Raw genomic sequence first — 20,166 nt, forward strand, 5'->3', positions numbered from 1 at the left:
GCAGCAGCCTGCCTGATTTGGTGAGATGGGCCTTAAACTAAACAACTCAGTGTAGGTGATGTCTGAAGTCCCATGGCTTCCTCTGCGCAGGAGATCACACCAATCAGTGCAGTGAAAGATGTTCCTTGACTGTCCCTCACAGTAAACATCAAAGAGCTACCACCAGAGGTGTTTATAGTCATGGGTGAATCCTCCTAAACTCCTTCTTGGGCAATCCAATTGCTTGCTTAAACCAGATGTGAGGGGGACAATTTCAGGTTCTTCCCTGGCAAGCTGTAGGATGGCATGAAAAGGTTAAAGGGACAGGGTGGTACTGAGTCCCTCTGCAGGTGACTTGAAGAGGTAGTAGACACAGGGGAGCACACTTGGAGTCTTACAGAGGTGAGCCAGGGACTCCTGAGGTAACAGAAGCCAACAGGGATACCAGCAGGGAAATATCTCAAAGGAATTAAGGGGTGTTCCTCTGGGAAGGTGATGCAGCCCACAGCTTGGCCAAGGTGCCTTTACCCCAAAGCACACAGAATGGGCAACAAACCAAAGGAGGGGCTGGGTGCCACCATGCTGCTGGAAAGTCATCACCTTGTTGCCATTACTGAAACTTGGTGGGACAAATTGTGTGACTGGAGTGTGACTGTCAATGGCTGTGAGCTGTTCAGGAGACAGAAAAGAGGGAGAGGAGGAGGGGCTGCCCTCCATGTCAAGAGGTGCCCGAGTGTGAAGAGCTGTCTCTGAAGAACAGCCATGAGCAGGCTGAAATACTGTGGGTAAAAATCAGACACTGAGGTAACAAAGGAACCCTGAGGCCGGGCTCTGCTACAGCTGCCTGCCCAAGGGGAGCCACTGCCAAAGCCTTCCTGCCCCAACCACAGGAGGTGTGGGGCTCACACGCTCCCGTCCTGCTGGGGGACTTCAGCCACCCTGACAGCTACTGGGGAAGCACCAAGGGAACTGCAGGCAATCCAGGAGACTCCTGCAATGCATGGAAGATAGCTCCTTGAGCCAGGTGGACTTGTGTAAAGCTTTTGACACAGACCCTCACAACTATTCCCTCCAAACTGGAGTGATGGGTTCCATGGGTGGACTATTTGGTGGATTAGGAATTGTTTTGATGGTTGCCTGCAACCATCAACCAGTGGTCAACAGCTGAGAGTCCCAGTGGGCGTCAGTGACAGTGGTGTCCCTCAGGGGTCTGTATTGGGACCAGTGTTTTTTAATGTCTTCGTTACTGACGCAGACAAAACGATCAGGGGCACACTCAGCAAGTTTGCAGATAGCACCAAGCTGAGTGGTGCTCTTCACTCACCTGAAGGATGGGATGCCAGCCACAGGGATCTGAACAGACTCCAAGTGAGCACATGGAAATCTCATGAGGTTTAACAAGACCCAGTGCAAGGTGCTGCACCTGGACTGGGGACACCTCCAGTATCAACACAAGCTAGGGCATGAAGGGATCAAGGGCAGTCCTACTGAGGACTTGGGGATACAGGTGGATGAGAGGCTGGACATGACCCAGCAATGGCACTCACAGCACAGAAAGCCAATCAAGCATCAAGAGATGAGTGAAAGCATCAAAAGCAGCATGGCCAGAGTGAGGGAGGGGATTCTCCCTCTGCAGTGCTGCATCCAGCCCTGAGGTCCTCTGCACAAAAAAAGGACATATACCTGTTGGAGCAAGTCCACAGGAGGCCACCAAAATGATTAAAGGGATAGAACACCTCTCCTATGAGGAAATGCTGATAGAATTGGGATTGTTCACTCTGGAAAAGAGATGGCTTCGAGGTAACCTAACTGCAGTCTCCTGATACCTGAAGGGAACATACAGGCAAGATGAGACAAGACCACTAACAAGAGCATGTAGTGACAGCACGAGGAGGAATGGGTTCAAACTGAAAGACAGTAGTTTTAGATGATGTATTAGGAAAAAATTCTTTACTGTGAGGGTGGTGAGGCACTGGAACAGGTTGCCCAGGAAGGTTGTGGATTCTTCATCCCTGGAAGTGTTCAGGCCAGGTTGGATGGGGCTCTGGGCAACCTGGTCTAGTGGTAGGTGTCCCTGCCCACAGCAGGGGTACTGAAACTAGATGAGGATCTTGAGATCTTTAAGGTCCTCTTCCAACCCAAACCATTCTATGAAAAAAGGTCTCACTTCTTCAGCAGGCATCATCATCTCCTTTTGTTTCTTCACCTCTTTCCACTCTTCCTGTCCCTATTTTCTTGGGGTTCGCAGCACTTAGACCAGAGAGCACAGCACCAAAGTCCTACAGGGGCAGCTCCTTTCCTCATATGTCCTGCACTCGTCACTTGTCACCTCCAGCCAAAGCTAAGAACTCAAACTGGCCTTTTGTGCTCTGGTAGCCTCTTTCCTTGTTTTGAGCTCCTGATCCAAAAGGCGCCTTTAAAAGCAGGCACGCACAACTACAGCAGCCACCCTGGTCATGCTCTGCAGCACACCTGCAGTCTTCCTGCTGTTTCCTAGGGCTTAATATTACAAGTCTGGAGGAAATTTTCTTGCACACCAGGAAAGCAGAGTTACAATGCCACAGGGTGGTCTGCTTTAAAAAAGGAAGGCCCTTTTGGTCCTCTGTTTCCCTTTGCTGGGACCTTCCCTAGAGAGCCACAAGGTGAAGCTGCTGTGGGCAGCTGTGGAATGCTCCAGATCAGTCTGTGTCCTCCTCCTTTATGCTGCTGATGGGAACAGGAAGCTCTGTCTGTCCAAATTCTGCATCTGAAGGGTCAATGGTTTCTTCTTTCACCCGCACAGCAATGACTAGCAAGAGAGAAAGAGAGAGGGAAAAATAAGTAAATAAAATCAACCCATGTTGACTAGCATTACCTGCAGCACCTTCAAACCAGATCTGTCCATGCAGGTACTTAAAATGCCCCAGGCCCTGGGGCCAGCCCACTCCCTGAGGGTGCCTCACCACAGGCAGCCCTGTCATGCCACTGCAAAGCTATCCATGGTCATAGCAGCAATCAGGATGGGACTAAACCCTGGCAGCATTCAGCTGCTGGCCCCAAGAACAACTCCTAGGGGATGATGACATCCAAAGCTGATGTCATCCATTTTCAATCTGCCTGGGCTCACATTTAAGGGGAACTTAAATGAACAGGAGGGACCCTTCATGACTCTCCAATCCACATGTGCACAAGGCACCTCACCCACCCTCCTTCCCCCTACCAGCCAGGGTTGGCAGGTGACCCAGCTGCTCTGCTCGTCACCACAGCATGAGAGGTTGTGTTCACATGCTGCAACAGCCCTGCTGGGGATTGGGATGAGACAGCCACCCCTGACATATCCACTTTGTCTCTCCTCCCTGACCTCACACAACCAGGCCCTCAGCAGGCATTAGCAGCATTGAGATTTTGAGCAGTACTGGTCTCACCAAACCTTCTCAGGAGGCAAACCTTTCCAGGGAAAGCAAGCAAATGCTTTCTTCTACTCTCTTGAGTGTCTCTGGAGGAGTATGGAAGGACATTTGACATGCTGCTGCCTTCTCCTGCCTGGGGGTGCCCAAGAATACTGGCCAAGAGGGTGTATGGGGAGAGGTGGATGTGGCTGCAGGGTACAATAACTCATTCCCTTACTCTCATCGGGTGCTGGCTCTGGCAAAGCCTGGCTGGCAGCTTTTGCTTCTCGTTTTGAGTTCATGGCAGAAGGCTTCTTGACAGGCTGCTTGACACTGCGGGCTTTGGCAGGTAACTTTTTTCCTTAAAGAGATAACAGACTATGAACAAAAGTGTATTTCTTTTTCCCTGGAAAATCAGCAACCCTGCTCCTCTGAGAAACCACAGGCCAGGGACCAGCACAACTGAACAGAAAGCTACATGGTCATTAGCTGCCAACTGGTTATGCAACAGAAATGGCCTACTGGAGAAAAATTCTACAGTCATCATCTCAAAATATGCTCCTTCATGTTCTCCTTCATTAAAGGCAAGGCACTTTAGCATGTGTTTAACTTCCAAGGAGCAGGTCCTCTCAGAATCAGTGTGGAGTCAGCTTTGCTTACCTGTCTGAGTCTAGTCCTAGGCAATGAGCATATTTGCTGCAAGGTGCAGACATTGTAACTGCAATATTCTGGTTTTTAGCTGACCTTTTTATTTAGGTTGAAAATCTTTATGTTCTTTGGATGTACTTTCCCCTCCACCCCCCAAGAAGGAATTTATTGTCTGTCTACATGATTTGCCACAGCTACTGCAACAAAGACAACAACAATGACAAGATGAAACAATAAAAGTATTTCTACTGGCCTCTTCAGCCATCTTAAGGCCTTCTTTCCCTCAGCACAAAGCAGAGTTGCTCTCCAGCTACCCTCCAGCTGCAGCAAACATCTCCCTCCAACCATGGACACAGTAGTGAAAGCAGCACAACCTCACACCTGGAAGCAAGTGCCATATATACCTCAGCCAACAGAAAACAGACTGCAAAACAGATCCTTCCCGCACACAGCTCTCTGCTCTTTAGGTAACAGGGCAGGTAAGAAGGGTGAAACTGTGTTGGTAAACCCACAGCCAAAAGAGGGCATCCACAGCAAGACAAGGCCTCTCTCTCCTGCTCTGATGGGACATGAACAGGGTTCCTCTAACTGGCCCAGCCTGCGAGCGAGCGGGAGGGCACTAATCAAACATCACTCACTCTTCTTTCCATAGGGTTTCTTCCTCTTCTTGGGCACCTCCTTGGCCTTCGCTGGAGCTGTGGGCTCTGTCATGGAGACGAGAGGGAAACGAAAGCCAAGTCCCATAACCAGTAGGTAACTGGGATGAAGTGACATAAGCGAGAAACAGATATACCCGTCCCCCCAAGCCAAAGCCCTCTTCCCAAGACAACCAGCTGAGGGGAAAGCAAGGCTCTAGTGCAGTTGCTCTCTGTGCTTCCAGGTGAGGGCCCAGAGCGGCAGGCTGGGGCAGCACAGGGGAGAGAGGCCCAGTATAGACTTGGTAGGGGCAGTAAAGAAACAAGATTTGTAGTTTGAAACAAGAAGGAGAACATCTGCAAAGGTGAGGAAGTGGCCTCCCTGTGACAAGGGGACGAATGAACTCTTGAGAGGATGCTCTTACCTTTTATAGACAGAGTCAAAGAGCTGACGAGGAAAGGGAGCATGGGGCAAGTTCCTGCTGCTACCTGGCTAAGGTTATAGCTATTCTTAATATAAGGGAGCTGTGCAGGGATAGGACCACCTGGAACTCTACCCAACTCCCTCAGGAGCAATTCTCTGTTGGTGTGGGGGAACAGAGCCAATCTCAAAACTCAGGCTGTTTTCTCCCTATCAAGGCTCCTTCCTCTGCCAGCTGCTAGAACGTGGCAACAGAGGAAGATTTCTGGTAGCCAGTGCAAATCAAGGAGGAAGGAAATCTTTATCTCTAACATTAGAAACCACAGTAAAATCTTCACTCACCTGGAACCACTGGTGGTTGAAGCTGGTAGCCTGTCAGCTCACACCACCCCACAGGATAAATGTCTGGAGACTCGCAGTCCACCCACTGGTCATACTCGTTGTCCCAGCCATCAAAATGGATGCTAAGGAGACGTTGGACTACACGCTTCACCGTGGCCACACAGATGAGCCGGGGCTCCATCAGGTCCACTGCCTCCACCTTCATGCCTGCCTTGAAGCCATGGTTGGGACAGTCCTGGGTGCATAAAAATGAAAAAAAAATTAAAAGAAAAGCCAAGGCCATTGCACTCAGTCCAAACCCTTTTCTGGCCAACACCATTCTCACACAGGCTGGCCTTTAGTCTAAAGCAAGCAGACAACAAGCCCACAGATCCAAAAACAGATCCAAGGCCAGCTGTCTCCTCGGCCAATTTCAGCCCAGCCTTTAGAAGCAAGATCCTGCTGTGAGGGGAGCAGCAGTTCAGGAACACAATCAAACAATTACCCCTGGGAAATCAGAAAAATCAGCATAGGCCCAGGTGCTGCAGCAGTTTTGTTGATGTAAAGCAGCCCCAACCTCCACCCAACATGCCGGCGTCACATCCAGGCAATGAGCAATGCAGAGCCCACCAGGAGCCTGGAGCTCACAGAAACACTAGAAAAATCACAGGAAACAGAGGGACCCACAAAAGGCAGGACACTGATGTCCCAACTCAGAGAGTACATACTCCTGGGCTTTTGAGGTCTCCCTAAAGTGCTGTCAGCAAACTGCAGCCCACTAGAGACTGCATATATTGTGTGTACTGCATATTGTCTGTCCTGACTTCAGGAAGACTTTTGACACTGCCATAAGAACCTCATAGAGAAGATGACTGAACTATACAGGCTGGGTGCGGATGCGGCAAGACAGACTGAAAACTGGCTGAGTGACCGGGCCAGGAGGATGGTTATTAGTGGCATGAAATCTAGTTGGAGGCTAGTAAATAGCAGTGTACCCCAGGGATCAATACTGGATCCATTCCTATCGAACATCTTAATTAATTATCCAGATGACATGTCAGAGTATCATGTCAAACCAAGCAAGCTTGCCTGTAGTAGAAAGCGGGGAGGAGAGACAGAATATACTAGATGGTTGTGCTGCCCTCCAGAGGCACCTTGACAAGCTGGAATCCCTTATCTGCAGAGGAAGAACCCCAGGCACCAGCACAAGCTAGGGGCAGACTGACTGGAAAGCAGCGTGGCCAAAAAGGGCCTGGGAATCCCAGTGGACATGAAGTTGAACGTGGGCCAGGGAAGTGCCCTTGGCACAAAGAAGGCTAATGGTAAGCTGTTCTCAGCAGGTCAGTGGAAATGATCCTTCCCCTCTGCTCAGTACTGACAAGGCTACACCTCAATTGCTCCCTGGTACAAGGGAGACAGTGGAGAGAGTCCAGCAAAGGGCCAGGAAGATGATGAGAGAACTGGAGCATCTTTTGTATGCAGAAAGGCTGACAGAGTTGTGACTGTTCATCCTGGAGAAGGCTCAGGGGGTACCTTATTTATGTGCATAAATGCCTAAAATGAGGGTGCAAAGATGGAGCCAGATTCCTCTCAGAGGCTCCCAGTGCCTGGACCAGAGTTAACAGGCCCAAACAAACACAGGAATTTCCCTGTGAACATCAGGAGACAAGTTCTACCATGAGTGCCAATGAGTGCTGACACAGGTTGCCCACATGGTTGTGGAGTCTCCATCCATCTGGACACAGTCCTGAGCAACATGCTACAGATGACCCTGCTGTAGCAGGGGTGCTGGACAAGAAGTAACTTCCATCTCTGTGATCTTGTGACAGCCAGAGCTATTGCACTCCTCCCTGCTTACTCCAAGCATCCCTACACATCGTTTCTTCCTGGCAGCACTCACTGTGTTGAAGAGCCGTGATGGAGCAGCTCTTGATTTGGTCTCTTCCAGGTAACACTCCCAGCTGAATGTCTTTGCTTCATACCCTGCAGAAGGAAGAAACACTAAGAGGTAAAAAGGCAGTCACTGGGTAGACCAGTGGGGACAAAAGGCAGAGTAGGCAGGAAGGAGGCATAGCAACCAGCTGCAGAGCAGGTCAATGAACCTGCATGTACAGCCTGATCTTGGACATGAACCTGGTGCATGGATTCCATGGGAGTCCAGCACCCCGCTCTGCAGGCAAATACAGAGAAAAGCAAGCTGCAGCTCTGAACATCTGTGTCAGCCACACACCCAGAGAAAGGGGAGGACCAGCAGCAAGAAGGAAGTAGTATGTTCAAAACACACCACTGAGACCAATCTTTCTTTCTCCCATCAGCAGGAACATCAAATTAAGATGAACAGCACTGCACAAAAATGCTGCAACACAGAAATTCAGAGCAGGATTTTTCAGGTATGGCTAGATGAGGCAGCAAAAACACTCCTAGGGTGATTGTCTCTTAGGAGTTTGAAGAAATACTCATGTCAGATCTATTCATAGAGAAAAGAATAGAGAAGACTGTGGACACTTAAGTAATGATTCCTGCAGCAATGCCTCTACTTATCCCTTCCCATCCTCTTTGTCATTTAAAAACTTTTATTCTGCTCAGTTTGGGGATCATACCATCATACCTCTGCCACTGATCTGCCAGGAGCTAACCAAGACTTGGTATATGGGCAAAGCTTAAACATTCTGGCTCTCTGAACTAGCAGTTTCCCTGAAAAACAAGTGGATTGGGACCTTGTTTTGATTTATCTGAACCTGACCCCTCTCAGAAACGCACCCCCCATCAAATTCTGCGTGCAGGCTTGTACCACAGGGCAGAGTCCAAATCTCACCTTTTGGAGGGGTCAGTTCAATGTTGTTCCTCTTACAGAAGTTGGCAGGGAAGATGGCGTGTGAGGACGCGTGATAGCAGAACCAGTCAGAGCCATCATCAGACGTTGCTCCATCAATGCTGATCATGAGATACCCATCCAAGAGAACCTGAGATGGGAGTGAAGGCATGAGTAGAGCTCTACTTGCTCTAAAGCCTCTCCTCCTCTCAAAAGACTCTCTCAAGAGTCCCCCCACATATCAATCACAATTGCCACTAGACAGTAAAATCCAATGTTATGTGCCCCAAGCTTCTCCTAATACGTTAGTCAACACAAACTAATCCCCAAAGCAGCAAGTTCTGCAGGACTGGGACCAACACTAAGAGCCTTGTGAAAGACTATGTAAAAAGCCTTAAATGGTCAGCTGTTTTGGTTCAAATTTATTTTATTGATTCCTTGTTAAGTGGTTTGTTCTGTTATACCCCCATGTTCTCCCCAAGTTAGTTTACCCCTCAGTTTTACCCTCCCTCAAAGCTGTCCCTCATGCCATTCCCCACCTCTTGTTCCAGCTCTTTCCCTGCCTGTCAAGGCAACCCAGCCCCTTTTGTTCCACTTTAACCTCGGGCCAATCCCTGACTGCAACACCCCTTTGGCATTCCCCGACTCCTCAAAGCCCCATTGGCCCATGTGACCCATCTTCTCCACCCTCCTACCCCAATTGGCCCCAAACACTTGATGTAATCCCCTCGCTCCTCCCCTGAGGATTCCCTTTTGCTTAGCTGTTTGTATCCCCCTCCTGACCTGGATCTGTGCAAAACCACTTGCACGGGAGTGCCCGAGACTGTTTCTGATCCCTTTCCTTGGAATAAGTGTTTCCTTCAAGACGAAGAGCCTCCTCCTTTGTCCTCTGCCTGGTCCCTGTCATGGCTTGTGTCTGGCAACTTAGAACAAGTGGCTCTAAAGGTTCTGCCTCTGGTAAATCCCTGCACTGAGGCAGTTCCCCACTCCTGGCGTGGCACCGAGTTCTAAGAGCTAGCCCATGCTCCGTAAGTAACATGGCAGTCAGGGGCTCTGTTCTCCTCCAGAAACACTTCACTAGCAGCCCAAAAGCCCTCTCTACCAGCCAGATCATGAATTTGTTACTGGGTAGAAGGGAAAGAGCACCACCCTTGGATTTGCAACTTCATACAGCAACAAGACTTGTCCCTTCCTGTCACTCACTGGTATTAGTGCCTACTAAAGGCGATAGGCATGTCTATCCCAAACTCTTCCATTTCAAAACCTGGCTGAAAGAAACATTTTACAAGACACAAACAGCTCTCATAGCATCCCACAGCCAAACTCCCAAGTATCAAAGTCCTCAGTTTGGGTTCTGTGAGGGCAAACAGCTTCCTGAAGAAGCAGGAAAAGCCCAGATGAATACTATGCTTTCAACATTCAACACAGTTCACTGAGGAAACCCGGGCAAGGAACTTCTTGACACTAGCAGAAGAGTAGAGCTTACAACCACCTCATCAAGAGACTGAAGGTGACATGTCCATCCTCATGCCATTCCTCACATGGAGGTCACCTCACAACTCTTCCCTTCTTTCCACAGGGGCCTCTCTATGCACTCTCAGAACTGGAGAACAAATCTTCCCTACTGCATGCCCAATGGTGGAAAGAGCGTGGTTGCCAGTCACACACACTGGGCACTAGCCTGCAGACCAAGCATGCTCATCTTCACACTGTCTGTTTAAGTACACATGGTTAACAGCTTGTCAGAACTCTGAGATAACCCCCCCGGTTCCCTCCACACATCAGCTGTCCACCTCTCCTGACAGCCTTCTCTGCTCCCCCATACAAAATCTTACCTGGTCTCATTAATTTGAAAAGAGCTGAGGAGAAGCAGCATTATGCCAAGCAAACACAGCAGATCCCTTAGGCTCACTGAACTTACCTTGCAAACAGTGGCCACACAGATGTTGCCCAGATTCAAGGGGTCAATGGCTTCCAGTTTCATGCCTCGCTCAAACCATCCACCTTCAGAGTAGACAGCTCGTACCTAAGGGAGACTCTGGTACACCATGTGCTGCCAGGGGTGTGGGACAGTCCCATCCTGACACCGAGCACAGCAAGTACAAATAGGATTTGAAACTTCACTTGGTTCAGCTTGGGAGGGGAAACCAAAAATATTACAAGAAATTCAAAGGGGCAGCCAAACACACACTATGTTTCTGTCGGCAACCTTTTGCCATGGCTCTGGTCAGTCACAGAGCCCAGCCCAACTGCTGCTCCACAACAAAGCAAGCTTCCTTGTCATCTCAGTCCTTACCAGCATGATCCAGTTCCTTGTGAGAACTGGTCTCTCCCATGCAATCCTCTTCCCTCTCCAACTCAAAGCTCCCTTGCTTGCCCTTCGATTGAGTGCCTCAATCTGTCACTGTCCTTTAATTCTTTCAGCTTTCTAGTTTGACTGCTCCTTCTGAACAACTGCCTTGACACCCCAAAGATCTTACTGCCCTTAGGTATAAGAAGACCACCCTCAACAACCCACAAGGCAGCAAGTATGCCCAGGCAAGGAAGTGCTATCACTGCTTCCTTCTTTGTGACCCCCACAGAAAGGCAGACTTGTCCTACCTTCTTAAACAGATAGGGCACAGCATCACAGTAAATCTTCCTGAAGGTGGGATGGTTTGCCATGTCATTACGTTTTTCGTCTGTGAGGAATGGAAGAAACACAGAGAGGTAAAAAACCTGCAGCAACTGCAATAAGGAAACAGACTGGTTATTAATTTTCCTGTGAGAGCCTAGCTGCTATAAACCTCCTCAATATGTGACTATTTAATAAAAAGAACAGGTCAGTCCCTCTACACTTCTTATAAAACAGGCTGTGATGAAGGGCTTGTTCAAAAGCAGATGGCTGAGCTTCCTGAGAACTACTGATAACACATGCAGCTATAATCACCAGGGAGAGGCAGGAATAGAGACACAACCAATAGGATCAGCAGAGCTCAAGTCTTGCTTTTTTGTCTTTTACTTTGCTAGAATAAGCCAATCAACAATTCCTCTTGGTAAAGTCCAGAAAAATGCAACCTGATGGCATCCAGTGTTACAGAAGCCAGCATGAATTTCCTCAAAAAAGACTACAAACATCTGTCATGTTGCAAAGTCGGCATTCTCACACTACGGGGACAGACTGTCTGCTTCAGGTATGAAACCCTACAGTCGCCTGTTGTGACCTGTGATCACAGGGCTTTTATCTATCCAGATAAAAAACCAGCAGACACAAAACTAAGCAGACTTCACCTGTTAGGTCTTGAGGCGACTACCTCACTCCCAGCATGTCAAGACTGGTGTCAACAGCAGGGTGCAGGCAGTTCCCAGCAAATCAAAAGATGGCTGCAGTGGCTGATGGCTGATCCTTACCTGTCTTCTTTATGTCATGGCCGACTCTCCGTGACCAGCCCACAGGATGGATGAGGGGACTCCACATGTGGCACCAGAAGTCATCATCACTGTCACCATCCTCATAGAGGAGTCTCAGTCTGCCCCCAATGACTGTGTCCACCACTGCCATACGTGTCTGGGACACATGGTTCTTATCCACCACCTCGACCCGCATGCCCTGCCGGAACGGGTACTTCATGCTCTCTGCCATCTGGCAACAACCAACAGAGGAGGTGAGATCAAGCACAGTTCTCCAAACACTTGAGAGAACAGCTTTCCCACAGACATGCACCCTGGCACTGCCCAAAGCTGACTAGGAAGGGACAGGTAGCTGGCAGCCCCAGACAGGACAGTGTGGTTGGGCACACACATGCTGGGTCTCCCTTTTGTCCTGTGGCCTCAAAAGAGCTGCCCCACTCCAGCCCAGCAGCAATGCTCAGCCACCACCTTGGGTCAATGTTCCCAGTGAGAACTTCTGTTCACAAGGGACTGAGTAAGGAATGGTGTGTGCCTTTTTCAGTCATGAAAGTTTTGAGGCTGCAATTAGCTAGATGTGTAGTTGCAATTAGTTAGAGGTGTAGTTTCCCAAAGTGCAACAGGATTCAGTTGACTTCAAAAGAGGTCAGGTTCTTATTTTTACCTTTTTATTCTGATCAGAGGTTTAACTGCATGAGGATCATCTCTCAACTCCATATCCAAAGCCAGTTACTCAGCATCACTGGCTGCTTTCTGACTTTTTTTGAGACCTTTGGTTTGCTCATGCAGTCCTACTCATCCACAAATGCCCAGTGGTGTTTATAGAACCCCTGACATTTTGGAACTGTGATCCCAAGATGCCATGCAGCAACTAGGAAACACAAAATAGATACCCAAACCAGCCTACACCTGAATCCAGAAGAACTTTTAAGTTAAAGTCTTCCACTTCCTGTTTATTAGGCGGGAGTGGATGCTAAGGAGAGAAAGACAAAAGCAATGTCTGTTTCCCTCCACCACTTCCCTTTCAGCTACAAGCTGGGGCCCAGGAACAAGCAGCTACAGACACCCTCCTAACTTTCTGAGAAGTAACATGGGAAGCACTGACTACATCCAGATCTCCAGCTCAGTGTCACCACTTACCCTGCACACAAAAAACCTTATCACCTGCCTTCCTGCCTGCTGTCTCTGGGACAGTCTTCCTTATCTGCCATTTCCAAAGCTCCTAGCCACAGGAGACCCTCTTCCCTCTAACACGGTCTAATCTCAGCACAGGCCACAAAAAAACAATCATGAGAGATATAGAGATGCCAAGGCCATGGCACTTAAAGGAAGCCTGTGCCCTTCTCACTCCCTGCAGGCTGCTTTGCTACCAGCACTGAAGGCAAAGATTTTTGACTCTCAGAGTTATTCCCTGGCACTGAAACAGGGCAGTAAAAGGCCAGGTTGGAGCTGCACTGGCCTCTCCCTTCAGCCAAACCTCATCCCAGTATTTCCCAGCAGATCATGTGACAACAGCTTTTAAAGCCTGCCTATGACCCAAAGCAGAAACTGTTGTGCTGAGAGGGCATGGAGGCTGTGCCATCCATTACCCACAGCATCATGACAAGTATCTAAGCAGCATGTGGAAGCACTCAGTGCCCCTGCCCTGCCCAGGTTTCAAGGCACACAAAAGTTACACAGATCAGAACAGGAAGAGACATGTTGAGCACATGTCTTGACATCAGCTTCATTTCCCCCACGCAAAACAACAGCCTCCCATGGTTACCTTTATGTGGAAATCCACTGGGATGGTCCTAGCTCCCACCAGTTTTTTCATGAGGTAACTTCTCCAGTCAGTGTACTTGGCATGGATAGCTACATATGAGCAGGGAAAAAGTCCATCTTTATGACCAAAATAATTACAGCACCACACCTTTCATCTCTCTGCCAGCCCACTAGCACTAAAAGGCCTTCTTCACACTCAGATTCTGTACTCTGTTTTGCCAGCTTGCCCCGACATCTGGCTGAAGGGATCACCATTACAGAGTGAACTGGGCCAAGCAGACACTCAACTCCACTGATCTAGATGAGGAGGTGGTAATAGAGCAAAACACATGAGCCATACCAAGCAAATCTCAGCTTGCCAGAATTCCACTCAACTGGCATCCCTCTCTGAACTGCTAGCTGTGCAGGGACTGGAGTCACTACACTTACCAGAGATGCTGCCCAGGATATAGGACCAAAATGTTCCCCAAAGTTCAAGTCTAGCCACCATGTGGATTAGAAGGAGGAAAAGCCACCTGCACTTGCCCCCGCAGGTCTGCTGCTGCTCTGCATGCAGCATCCCCAGGTCAATAATAGGGAGATGCAGAGGGAGCAATCCAAGCAATCTCCAGCTTCCCAAACTCAAACTGCTGCTTGTAACTCAAAGCACAAATGGAGCTGCAGTCCTACATGCAGTGGGAACACCGGTCCCTCTGTGCTAGGCATAAACCAAAGCTTCTCCATGCCCAGGTATATGCTCACCCCTCTTGTCCCACACTCACTTTGTGGTGGTACCAGGATTTTGCTGTTGATGGCACACCAGCCAATGGGGTGAATATCCACTGTGCCCAAATTGCACCAGAAGTCATGACCAGCATCGTTCTCAAAGCCCTCATATCGCAGAAGGGCCCTGTATCCTGCCAGGACAGAGCAGACAAACAAAGGCATCAGAAGCCAAGAATTTGGCACCACGGGCTTAGTACCCACAGCATGGCCTTCAGCACTCTGCACTATTTGCAGGAATAGTTGCTGCTTCTCCAGCAACTATTCCTGCAAATTGACCAGCAACCAGAAGAGGAACCACGAGCTGGTTTCCTCTCACTCCCTCACCATGGTTGGCATTTCCTGTTCCAAAATCTCTCAGCACTTCAAGAGCTGCTGTTTTGCTTGACCAGCTACCCTCAGCTCTCTAAAGCTTCCGTCAGAGCTTAGCCCAGCCCAGCTGTCAAAGATTACTTTGGAGACTTACCTACAATCTGGATGACAGATGCAATCCAGTACACACGACTGGGGAGCACAGCATCACTGTTCAGCACTTCCACTTTCATACCTTTCACCACATCATCCCACTGATCAAAGAGCGGCACCTGAAAGATGGAGACAGCCATTGAGGCAGGGAGAGGGATGAGGAAATCAGAGCAGGGTTCAGGCCCTTCTGGTTTTCAGAGACATATCTTAGGCAGCTACACCTTCACCTTAGGCACAGGCTTGCATGCCTTACCCCTCCTGGACTTGCCAACATCTTGAAATACAGTTGAACTGTCCCAAACATCTCAGTGGGATGTTCACTGAGGATCCCAAAAGGCAGAATACAATATAGCAATACTTAACTGTTTCACTGCCAGATGTCCTATTATTCCAAAGTAGCTGCTGCCATTCCTCTATGGCATAAAGATACCTAACAATGAGGATAGCTAACATGTCTGCTTAACCTATCCTCAAGAAAAAGGAAATGTTGTCAGTACTATCAGACAACAACTCAAAAGGAATATAACAAGTCTTATAAAAACTGGACATGTTGGAGGTGCAGCTACTGCCAGGCTCACATAAATTTAATTCCTCTCTGCACATCAACCTGGGATGTACTCAGCCATACAAACTGCAAAATTAGCTTCCCACTATCATCCCCAGTCAGAACTAATTCTGTTCCCAGTCAGCACTGAGCCATTACTACTGATGCCTGGAAAATAGAATAGATCTTCCCAACAATGTCAGAGTCAATATAAAAGTAAACCTTTACTTGAAAGCTTTCAGGTACACAATATGGCAAAAATCACATGTGGTACAGTAATTCTACAATTTTGATTAGTCGATTAGTATACTATCATATACTGTCCAGGTAAAATGTTAGTTGGTTAGGCAATAATTCCTGGGGTTCTGACATCAGTCCAGAGGCTTTGTTTGCCCACTTTTGTTATGTCTGGTTCCGATTCTGGTTGAAAAACAGAATGTCCTTGTAGCTGGTTCTGCTCTTGGAATAAGACTACAATATTTCTGAATGTGTTTATAAGGTTAGCTTATTGTTCCTACATGTAGGGAAGAAAAATACTAGAAGCTACAGCCATGCTTTTAGCAATCTACAAAGCTACAAATATATGAAAAACACAAAAAGCTAAAAATCATGGGCATCACTACCAGCAGTGTTTCTGCCAAGTCCCTGGACCCTTTGCTAGACTCCCATTCTCAGCTGCCAGGAACCCCAACTCCTTTCCTTGCATCACCAGGTCTCAATAACCCCCTGCTGGGCCTCTGCTCACCCCCTGGCACAGGAGCACAGGGGGCCCATGCACAGGACATGCCCTGTGTGCCCTGCCATGCACAGCAAAGTAGAACTCACATGTTTGAAGCAGCTGACAGGAGCTGCCTTGTAGCCATGCTCCTTCAGGTACTTTCCCCAGTCAAAGCCCAGGACGAGTGCTGCAAGCAGACATGAGAGCAGAAAATCAGATGAGACACAGAACATCAGTTACCTCTGGACTACAGCCTGCAGGCACTAGGACACAACACACAGGGATTATGCATTCCACTGCATTTTCTGTGGTGGGAAACTAGACCCTATGTGAGTGCATGGTCATCAACTCCCAAAAGAGGCAAAATGTATTATTAATCAATATTCACTGTCACTAGTTTTTGGGGGAGCAGAAAGGGCAGCAAAAGGGTCAAGTCCAGCCCAGGGCTAAAGCACTCCAGGGAGAGTGCATTCTTTCAGGTTAAACCACTTCACATTTTGCCTCTCAGCAGCAACACTGCCAGGTGATATCAGCAGTATGCTTGCTTTCCCAGAGGGTGCTGGGAAAATCAGATACTAATTTGAGAGATTAATCCCACAGTCCCTCCTGGCTGCAGGCTCCAGCAGCAGTCTGCTCAGGGATCACTCCCTGCTGCTGCCATGCCCCAGCCCTCCCCTTCTCCCTGCCACAGTAAGCTGCTGCTTCTTCAGCTGCAGTGAGTGGTTATTGCTCCGAGTGATCAGCGAGTGACTCGGGGCAAATGTAACTCCCCATGAGCAGTGGGGCAGCAAATGGCTGGGGGAGGCAGGACACCTTTAAGTCACCTTTGCCAGCAGAAGTCAGCACTGGGACTGGGACCACAGAGCTTACACTCCAGGTCAAGTCATACAAGGAGTGAGGATGGGGCTACAATAGTGGATGGGCAGGAAGAGGAAAAAAGACATGTCCTGTGTTCTGCCAGCTCGTGGCAGAGCGACCCACACACATGGTACAAGGCAGGGTACCAGAGAGGAGGAGGAGGAGGACTGCAGAGCTGACAGCCCTCAAGCTGTCCCCATTTCTGTGACTCCAGCAGCTGCACCTCCTCACCCCTCACCTACACTCACCATCCTGACCTGTCAGCGTCCCATCTGCCAGCTGTCCCGTGCCCTGCGAATGGAGGAAGGCCCCGATCTTGGCTGACCAGGATGCCTTGTGCAGAACTTTAGCTTTCTTTGTTGGTGGTTTCCCCTACAAAAGAAGGAGCATTAGAAACATTAATGGCACAGGAGACTAAGCCACCCACTGCAACTCAGTATTCATCTCTTCCTTGGGACAATTTTCAGACTACTACAATATTTATTAACATTCACAGCAACAAGAAACAGCAGGTAAAATACCAGTGTGTCCTTTCGCAGCTATTAGGGAGCACCACCTTTAAGCTGTCATGCTTTCTCTGGGGACTTCAGGCAGGAAGAACAAACTGGGAAAATCAGTCCGATATTTAGAGAGCAACCACCTACCCTTACATATAGGCACATCCAGCTTCATCCCCAGGAAATCTCACAGAAATACAGACTCTCTCTGAAGAGCTGGAAGTCTGCTTTCCTAAAGTTCAGGAGCATGACTTTACTCCTTAGCCGACCTATACTCCTCAAGATTGCAAATTCCACCAATGCATGACACCACTGCAATTGGAGCCACTGCCTCCAGTCTTGGCATCCCCAGTTAGTTCACTTACCTTGGTGAGCATCCAATCTACTGTTGCATTCCCTCTGCTACAGTTCTCTATTCCCTGGTTTAAGAAATTATCCCCCATGCATTCCAGGAGTCTCCTGGATTACCTACAGCTTGCCATGCTACTTTTTGCAGGTATAGGGGTGGTTGAAGTCCCTCAGGATGACAAGAGCCTGCGATGGAGCCTGAGAGCCAGCTGGAGAGGTTCAAACGCACCTGCAGTCTGGCCAGGATGCTGGCCTTTTTGGAATTTGAGGAGTAGCTTCTGGAGCAGGAGACACTGCAGAAACGTTTGGTCTTGGAGAAGAAAGCCTCCCTGGTGCCCACAATCCCACACATTTCGCACACAGCTGCGAGAAGGAAGGCCAAAAAGATGAGGATTTGGCAGAGTCAATTCGCTACAATGACAGAGCTGAGACCAGCTAACCATCATTATACAGAGCAGATCCCCCACACGGCCCAGAAAATGCAGTGTGAATCCAAAGCTGCTCCCCAAGCACCCCCAAGGTGCAGCCACACCCCCTTCACTGCCCCTGAACGTTTCAGGCAGCGCAGGCAGTACCTGGCTCGGAGCCACTGTCCTCTGTGAGCCGGCCTGTGGACGGCTGGTGCATGGGAGAGGCCGAGAGCTCGCCAGCTTCCCGCTCTGCCACCTCATCATCGCTGGACTCCTCCAGGCAGGAGCTGCTGTCACTGCCCATGCTGCTGTTGTAGCACGTGAGGCTGTCGTAACCCCCAAAGATGTCCAGTTCATCATCCTCCTCATCGTCATCACCTTCCTCCTCCACCCGCTCCAAGGATGAAGATTTGTGGCAGAGGGCAGGCACCAGCTACAAAAAGAGCCAGTTTGCTTTAAAACAGACATTTTACATGCCAAATACCACATGCCACTTTGCTGCTGGGAGAGGCCCTCTTGGGCCAGGGGGTGGCCACAGAGCAGGCAAGGAGTCCACATAACCTCAAAGGCAGGACTCTGAACACCTTCCCCCAGACAGGTCCCTTTGCTGGCATTCCACATGCTGCATTCTGCTTCCCAAGAGCAAAGTGCCACGGGGCTGTTGCTAGACAGAAAGCAGCTTGAGGAACACAGAAAAATACAGAGCAAAGCACTGCCTTGCTGATGAAGGACAGATGAGACTGTGTCCTTCCAGGCAATGTTCCTCCCAACACAGTTGCACAGCACAGCAGCACAGACACTGTCACAGTAAAGGCAGCACAGACTTCCAGAACAGAGCACAGGCTGCACGTTCCTGCCACCACAGCTCACAAGACCAGCACAGCCTGGAAGTCAGCAGGGCAGTCCTGGAGACAGCTCATGTCCTCTGGAAACTGCACAGCCCACAGCTGACCTTGGTTCAGAAACTACACCAGCAGGAGGCAGAACATTTGCTATTGGTTTTTGCCTAAACCCAGATGCCCCTACAGCTAAACATCTTCACTGGCTCTTTGTACTCGCTGTTACAGCAGGAGAGCTGCAAGGCTGAAGAAAGAGCACAGAAAAAGTGTGTCTCAAGACTAGAACAATCTTGAACCAGGCTCCAAATAAGCATAAAAGAAGCTGGAAAAATGTGTTAGCAACTCATGAAAGAGCAGTAAGAACTCAGCATCAGCACAGGAAGTGATGGAACAGAAAGGCAGACACAAACAGCTACATGAGGCAGGACGATACCATTGCTCCTCCAAATGGGCAACAACAAAAGATCAGCAGCAAGCCCATCACCTTCTTTTGCTAAATTCCGTCTGATCCCTGGCTCCTAGCTATCATTACAGACAGGTGGACAGGAAGATCAGACTTCACTCACGGCTGTCTCCCCGCATCCTCCCTGGCTCTCGCACAAACAGACCCAAGGGTCCCAGGATACTCCCTGAACAAAGAGTTGCTCTCCTGCGGATCCAGGCCCTCAGGCAGCATTCCTGACGTCTGAAAGGCCTGAACTCCTCTAGAAAATAAAGGTTTTCATCGCCTTCTGGTCCCTGTATGGGTGCATTTTACAGCAGCTCGTAGGACGTGAGCACCAATCTATTGTTACTCTTCCACAACAGGTGAGTGAAACTTGCGGACACCTCACAATCCCCAGGGCTGCCAAGCAAGGGCAGCATCACCCGGAGCCTCCTCGGGAAGCTGGGGGGGACGCAGGGCCCCATCCCGCCGGGATCAGACGGACCCACCGCTGTCCCCAGGAGCACCCCAGCCCAGGCGCCAGAGGAGGAGGAGCCGCCGTCCCGCCCGGTCCCCTCCCGCTCACCTCCGCCCGGTCCCTGTCCCGCTCCATCGCTCGCAGAACGCCGCCAGCGCGCCTCACGCGAGGGCAGAGCGTCCCCCCGTGAGCTGTGCGTCTGATTGGTGAGAGCAGCGGAAAGCACAGCCAATCAGCGGGGAGTTTGTTCCCCCCGCGCTGCCCGCGGGGCACGACGGGAGCTGTAGTTCTTTTCCCGCAGCCATGGGTGCTCGTGGCGGTCCCGCCCAGGAAAAGGCTGGGCCCTGCTGCCGTTTCCCCGGCTCCGTTCCGGCTTGTGGTTGGGGGTTCGCCCACTCGGGCCCAGAATGTACGGTACCCTAAAGATCATCCAGTTCGGTTACCCAGAGCCCCATGCAGCCTGGCCTTGAACTTGAGATGGGACATCC

The 20,166-nt window shown here is 49.8% G+C and overlaps 1 protein-coding gene across 3 annotated transcripts; it reads right to left on the bottom strand.

The window, feature by feature from the left end:
- Positions 1 to 1,897: 1,897 nt before the first annotated feature.
- On the bottom strand, positions 1,898 to 19,896 carry L3MBTL2 (L3MBTL histone methyl-lysine binding protein 2). Of its 3 annotated transcripts, none has more exons than XM_064702339.1 (17): positions 19,787 to 19,896; positions 18,103 to 18,370; positions 17,757 to 17,890; positions 16,931 to 17,054; positions 15,932 to 16,011; positions 14,564 to 14,681; positions 14,097 to 14,231; positions 13,337 to 13,425; positions 11,575 to 11,806; positions 10,786 to 10,865; positions 10,106 to 10,210; positions 8,188 to 8,335; positions 7,273 to 7,355; positions 5,394 to 5,628; positions 4,634 to 4,699; positions 3,586 to 3,708; positions 1,898 to 2,767 (listed from the first exon to the last, which is right to left on the bottom strand). In XM_064702339.1, the coding sequence occupies exons 1-17, from the start codon at positions 19,811 to 19,813 to the stop codon at positions 2,658 to 2,660; spliced, it is 2,157 nt and encodes a 718-aa protein (XP_064558409.1). In that variant the 5' UTR covers positions 19,814 to 19,896; the 3' UTR covers positions 1,898 to 2,657. The 3 variants fall into 3 exon arrangements, with proteins under 3 accessions (XP_064558409.1, XP_064558410.1, XP_064558411.1); XM_064702340.1 differs by having other exon boundaries at positions 16,940 to 17,054; positions 19,787 to 19,875; XM_064702341.1 differs by lacking the exon at positions 4,634 to 4,699 and having other exon boundaries at positions 19,787 to 19,875.
- Between the last annotated feature and the right edge of the window lie 270 nt (positions 19,897 to 20,166).

This window comes from Zonotrichia leucophrys, chromosome 1A, assembly GCF_028769735.1.
Source record: "Zonotrichia leucophrys gambelii isolate GWCS_2022_RI chromosome 1A, RI_Zleu_2.0, whole genome shotgun sequence".
In the NCBI taxonomy this organism is placed as follows: Eukaryota; Metazoa; Chordata; class Aves; order Passeriformes; family Passerellidae; genus Zonotrichia; species Zonotrichia leucophrys.